The 6,292-nt window shown below is 41.7% G+C and overlaps 1 protein-coding gene across 2 annotated transcripts in view; it reads left to right on the top strand.

Moving 5' to 3' along the window:
* Positions 1 to 322: 322 nt before the first annotated feature.
* The window catches only part of syngap1b (synaptic Ras GTPase activating protein 1b), an 85,285-nt gene continuing 79,315 nt past the window's right edge, over positions 323 to 6,292 (top strand). The window contains exon 1 of one of the 2 annotated variants that reach the window (XM_034112847.1): positions 323 to 658. In XM_034112847.1, coding sequence (XP_033968738.1) covers positions 641 to 658 — 18 coding nt within the window. In that variant the 5' untranslated portion in view covers positions 323 to 640. The remainder of the gene's footprint in view (positions 659 to 6,292) is intronic. The other variant, XM_034112846.1, reaches the window with a different exon arrangement.

Here is a 6,292-nt window from a genome sequence, read left to right as displayed (position 1 = left end):
TCCTGAATGTGACGTGCTGCTCTATTTACTGTAGGTATTGCTGTAGATTGTAAGGCCTCTTTTGTCTTGTCTTCTCAACAAATCAAGCTCTATAAAAAAGATGAATTACTGTTTACCACCTCATCAGGTTTGTTCTGCATAGTCTTGTTATAACTGATGACGTCTTTCACGCTGACCTATCAAAAACACTCACTATGAGGACAGACGTGTGTCGCAGCATCGCAGCCCTCCTACACATGATCCTAACTGAGCTTATATGTCCTCCCTCTCTCTCCTTTTTCTCCCTTCCTCCCCCCTCCTCCTTCTCTCCTTTCCAGATGCAAGGTGTGCCGTCCCCCCCTCCTATCATCATCACCATCATCGCTCCCAAGCCCACTCCTTCCACGCTCCCTCGTACGACCGTCCCGTTCACGAACGTCCCGCCTACGACCGTCCGCCCCTCAACCGTCCGCCCCTCAACCGTCCTTCCTTCAACCGTCCCTCCTTCAACCGGCCTTCCTTCGACCGTCCATCCTTCGACCCTCCCTCGTTCAAACTTACCCCGCACGAGCGTCCCGTCTACGAGCGCCCCTCACACGACCGTTCATCCCAAGACCGCTGGAACCCCCATCTCAGTGTGAACCCCGGAAATCAGAGCTACATGTTGGACCAGGAGGAGGTATGCAACCCACACACCAGGAATACACTGATACTGTTTTTGCAGTCGAACAAATAGTGCATTAGTATTAGATATTATTTATCATGTGAGAAATAAAATGACCATTTCCACTGAAGGTGGACTAGACTTACCACTCTAATGTAAAAATTCATTATATTTCACTTATCTTGACGTCTAACATATTTAAGTCGTAGGATTATAAGTTTTCTCCACAAAAATGAAGATTGACTATTACAATTTTTATCGGTTCCCAAGTTTTAATAAAAAATGGCACAATATTTATTCCCAGTGTAGCTGACACCAAGCCCTGGCCTAACCAGGTTTGTATTAGTTAGATTAGTCGCACATTTGTAAGTACCATGTCATTGTCTTGATATAATGGAAGTTCATTTAGGTGGACACGTTATAGATGAAGACCAATATCAGCCTAAAGTGATCGCCCCTGAATCATTTAGGCTGAATGTCTGCTGGATTGGTTGACATTTAATGTGAAGTTCGAGGTTAGTCAAAACATCTGGTCTACGGTCAGGCTCATTGATCATCTGATGGATTTCTGGCATGTCAACTTTGCAGTGTGAGCATAAGATTGACTTTTCTAAAACAGAAAAACACCGAATATATATGCAATATCAATTTGAAAAATCATTAACATTCAGAGTACTACTCTTTAAAGGAAAAGGTTGGTAATATCCTTTAGTTTCCCCATTGTCAAAAAGTCCCATTAACAGCTATGGTTCTAGCCTGATATAACTTATTTTGAGATATGAAAAAATGTTGCACACAAACTATTGAAAACCACATCAACGAGTCACACTTTTGCATTGGATGACATTTGCAGGTTACTGCATAACCAACATGTCCATTGTACCATAAATACTCACTAAAGAACCCTCTGTATATTGATCGACCCGACCAATGTCCTCCATACTCCTCTTTGAATAATGTTAACTAAAAAGTACCCAGTAGTTGTTTTTTTACCTTTTTAACTTCACCATGTATTTGTGACCCATTTCTTGAGATGAATGTCTTCGGCTTGGTGCTGAGTTCCATAGAAAGGGTTAGAAAGAGAAAGTTTCCCTTTCCAGTGCCCTGACGTGGCTTTAAAGGTAGAAAGCATCTCCAACCAGTGTAGGCCTACATGTGTTGCTTCTGTGTTGCTTTAAAATGCACCATGCAGATGGACATGTCAATAAGTTATTACATTAAAAAAGATTTTGAATAGCAGATTGAAAGCGCTTTAGAGTGTACTTATTCCCTAATAGCTTTATATAAATATTTCTTAATGCATATTTATTTTACTTATTAGACAGAACACAAAAGGGCCAGTTTAAGTAAACACATGTGGATGAAAATGCTTTAATAAAAGCAGTGTTCTTCAGCCTGCATTTATCTGGGGAATGATTTAGCAGTTGTTCCGTTCTTTAACACATTCACAGCCGAAAGCTTCACGGTGAAAACTGCAATTTTCTGCTGTTAAACTCGCAGAATATACATGAAAAAAAGACCTTTCTGAATATTTGTTCTCCTGTTACTAACCTTGTTAGTGTTGATTCACTTAAATACTTGTGTTCCCAAGTTTGTGTATGGATGTCTTACAAACACAGATGCATCTCTAAACCTGCTGCTGATTGTGAGTAAGATCTCATCCTGTTCCCTAGGCCAGGAGAGGGTACTGTTCTTCAACTTTCATACATTCTGATTTGCAAAAAAACATTTCCACACACCTTATTACACAGTTTAAGGCAAGATTGGAGATTCATAACACCATTTTAAAATCCATAGGTCTTACATATAATGTTGGTCTTAAATTAGTTTGAAAGCCTTTAACTCTGAAGCATCTGCACTTTATAGAAGTACAACAGGTTAGCTTCATGTCTGGGCATCAGCACAGCAAATCTGGGGTTTATTATTATTATATTTTCACAATAGTTATCTCCCTCAATGTTGCATGTATTTTTGTATATCTTACACAGTATGTATTTGAGCACAGTGTTTGATTCTAGCCCTGTGCGGACTCAAATTCCTACAGTATTTTCAGCTATGTTGGCGACTCAATAAAGCAATGAATCATCATGTGGCCGGTCAAAGCACACGGGTGGCGACTTTACTGTAGAGTGTGTGCACGGCTGCCAATAGCGCTTCAGCTTGTCATCACTCAGAGGAATAGAGCACGCTGTGATCCCAATGAGAGACCTGTAGGCTCTGGAGGGATTCAATGGAGAGCCCAGTTCAATTAATCTGAGCCCTATCCCTGTCTAATTGTGCCAATAAGGCAGCAGCTGTGAATGGATCTGCAGCAGGACTGACGTGCTGATAGCCGTCACCTCGGCGACGGCAAGAGGCTTTAAATATTCATGCCCGTCACTCACCTCATGCAGAGCTGGTGTCTCTCACACACACACACACACACACACACACACACACACACACACACACACACACACACACACACACACACACACGCACACACGCACTTGCCCTTCAATTTACTTCCATATGTTTTAGATGGCTTCAGTGGCTCTGCAAAAAAAAGCAATCATACTGTACATTTCCATAGCGGAGAATCAGGACTGTGTTCTTGTTTTCCCACCCATGTGGCTGCTTCCTGCACATTTTGGTACGAGCCTTTGATATCACCTCTATGATTTTCTGTTTGTTTATGTGCTTGGCATCTGAGGTCAGCATCACCTATCCTATCCCCTCTTCCTTCTCTCCCTCCCTCTCTCTTTCTCTATTTCTCTCTCTCTTGTCTTTGCCTCCCCTATGCTCAATTCTGTTTTTGATGCCCTACATTGATCCATCACTCTTACCTTTCCTCCTCTTCTTTCTCCCTCTGTTGCCTTCTATCTCCCACCTCTTTTTATAAAATCCATCTGTTCTTCAATCTCTCCTCTCTTCCCTCTCTTTCCCTTCCTTCTGTCTCCATAGTCATTGCAACCACATGTCTTTCATCCCTCTCCATCTTTCTTACCCTCCCCTCTACTGTATCTCTCCTTCACAGTTTCCCCCTTTTTGTTTGCCCTTGCTCCTCACCTCATCCACCCTCTCCCGCCTTCCTCCCACCCTCTCTCTGGGGTGACTGGCAGGAGTCTTTGGCTCTCCCACATGCCACCTGTCTCTGTGCTCCTCACAGCTCCATTCACTTGCTTTATCTTCCTATTTTTTAATGAATGATGGCCATCATAAAGCCGCAGTAGAAGCGTCCTCCTGGTGAGCTGAGATGTCGCTTTGGGGAACAAGCTTTCTTTGTTGTTTTCTGAAATATGTCACTTGTATATTTCTGTTAATCCTGTGTGTAGCTCCTGGTGTGATGGGTTTGCTGAACTGTTTCTTAGTGATGGAGTGGAGGCACTTCATAGGGATGGAAAGGGATAACACCCTCCCTGACATGGCTCATTATAATTGCCAAGCATAATGGACACGCTGACAAGATTTGTTGTCTGAGTGGCACGTTTTGACACTGTGCGTCCAGGGCAAAATACCCTTGAAAGTTCAAGAAACGCCTGTGAAATTAAAATGATGTGGCAAGACATGGCGCCTATAATTACAGTGCCCTCTTTTTTGTCATTCTGTACTCAGAAGTAAACGTGACTTCTTATGCCATCTCTCTTGTGCCTCTGCACTCTTTGTGATTGGCAGTATATTGAAATGAAAATCTTTCACTCAGAAAACAAGCGAGCGTGCAGCCTGAAGCAGACGAACATGTCACTTTGTGTTACTTGTGTGATCATATATTAGGATTAGCAGGAAAAAATGTTTCAGTAAAAATGGATGCAATGCAACACTTCTAAAATTAGCATAGAGTTGAATCAACACTTCTGGGATGCAGTCAGAACAGAAATGTTAAATCGTATGGTTCAGAAAGTTACTCATTTATGCAGAAATCATGAATTGGATTACATGGAATCTGGGAGTTGTGTTTTTTTCTTTTTAGGCCACCCTTAAAACTACAAATGCTACATCCTGTCTATGTGTCATTGGATATTTTCATTAACTATTCAATTCTCTTTGACGAAATATGTTTTTGCACTATACATTGTGACACCATCAGCAAAAGGAAAGAGAAGTTGAACTGAAAAACTTTAGTAAATGATTAATCACTTGAATAAAAATAAAAAGCCAAACATTCATTGCTTCAGTTTCTCACTTGGGAGCTTCTCTTGCATTTCTTTATGTTCTTTGACAGTAAAATAAATACATTTGGGCTGTTTGTTGGACAAAACTTGTAATTTTCACAATTATTTTCCCGACATTTTCTAGAACAAATAATAATTTCAAATGCACAAAATTAGCTTCTACTGGGCCACCAGTGCCTAAACCCCTGCCCAGTAAGCCGGTTCAAGTGCCTTGCCTCCCCCTTTCAAATCTGAGAATCTCCAATAAGTGCCCCTTCTGGCCCAAAAAAAGACCTTAAGAAAAATCTGCTAATTATTCAATAAAAAAGTAAAAGAATGTGTGCATAGTGAGCAGCAGTGCACTAATGTTTTCATCATGAGAACTTTAAAGTTAAGCATAGATTGACTGATCATTGATTACAGTTTGACTTTGGCCCTAATGACTAATGTCATAACTGGTTAATATTTCATTTATTTGAACACATTTAAAGACATTTGCAGTAGTTAAAGAATGTGGAATGTTTTAATGAAGCAGGCTGGTTGTGGACTTCCTCTCTTATATGACCACTTGGGAAAAATCTGGGTAGGAAAAATCAATGCAGCCAATTATAAAACTGAGTAATACATTTTCTGCCACTCGCATTTCTTTGACTCTTTTAAAGAATGCTTGAGGAATGACTGCAATTTCCTCATTACTGAATCTCTCTGAAGGCTGCTCTGCCTCTTTCTGTCCTGTAGGGGGAGCGAGAGGGCTAGCATTGATTGCTGCCTGCCATCCTCTCCTCCTCCTCTTCCTCTTCCTCCTCCTCCTCCTCCTCCTCCTCCTCCTCCTCCTCCTCCTCCTCCTCCTCCTCTCGTCTCACATTAATATGAGGTGACAGAGTTTCATATACCACCGCCACGCACCAGTGCCCTGTCCCCCAAGTCATGCGTCTGAGCTGTTCTAACCCCAACTGTGCCAGTGGTACAAAAAGACAGTCGGTGGGGCACAGGCCTTTTTTGTGTTAGAGAGAGCGGAGAAATACCCACACTAGCACACACTGAAAAGAAGATACACTAGCAATTACATGTACAAAGATCACTTGAGTATATTTTCCTCTTTAGTAAAAGCCCTTTGAATGTTGGTTGTCCCATTTTTCAGATTTGGTATACTGAATATGAAAGCTTCAGTGTGTGAGCCGGTCTGCAAACAAGCCGCGGCACCTCGGTGGCTTTAGCCTGTAGCTTCTGTTGTCACAGTGCATGAAGAGTGACTGTGAGCTGGATAGTATGTTTGCTCATGACCCTGGAGAGCACATTCAGGTGGCTGTCGCGTGGGAGTCACAGGGATTAATTATGTAATAAATGTAGGTGGGCAGTGGATCTCAGAAAAGAGGAGAAAGGTTGATTGTTCTAGCGAGATGGCTAACCTGAACCCCTTAGGCAATGTTAACAAAAAAGTATTGGTATTTGAGTAACTATTACATGCCATTTGAATACAAAATGTCAATCACTCAGAAACATAACGTTCTTTTCAAAG

The sequence above is a fragment of the Trematomus bernacchii genome, unplaced genomic scaffold (assembly GCF_902827165.1).
Source record: "Trematomus bernacchii unplaced genomic scaffold, fTreBer1.1, whole genome shotgun sequence".
In the NCBI taxonomy this organism is placed as follows: domain Eukaryota; kingdom Metazoa; phylum Chordata; class Actinopteri; order Perciformes; family Nototheniidae; genus Trematomus; species Trematomus bernacchii.
Note: the sequence above shows the minus strand (reverse complement) of the source record. Positions and strands in the feature narration are given on the sequence as shown.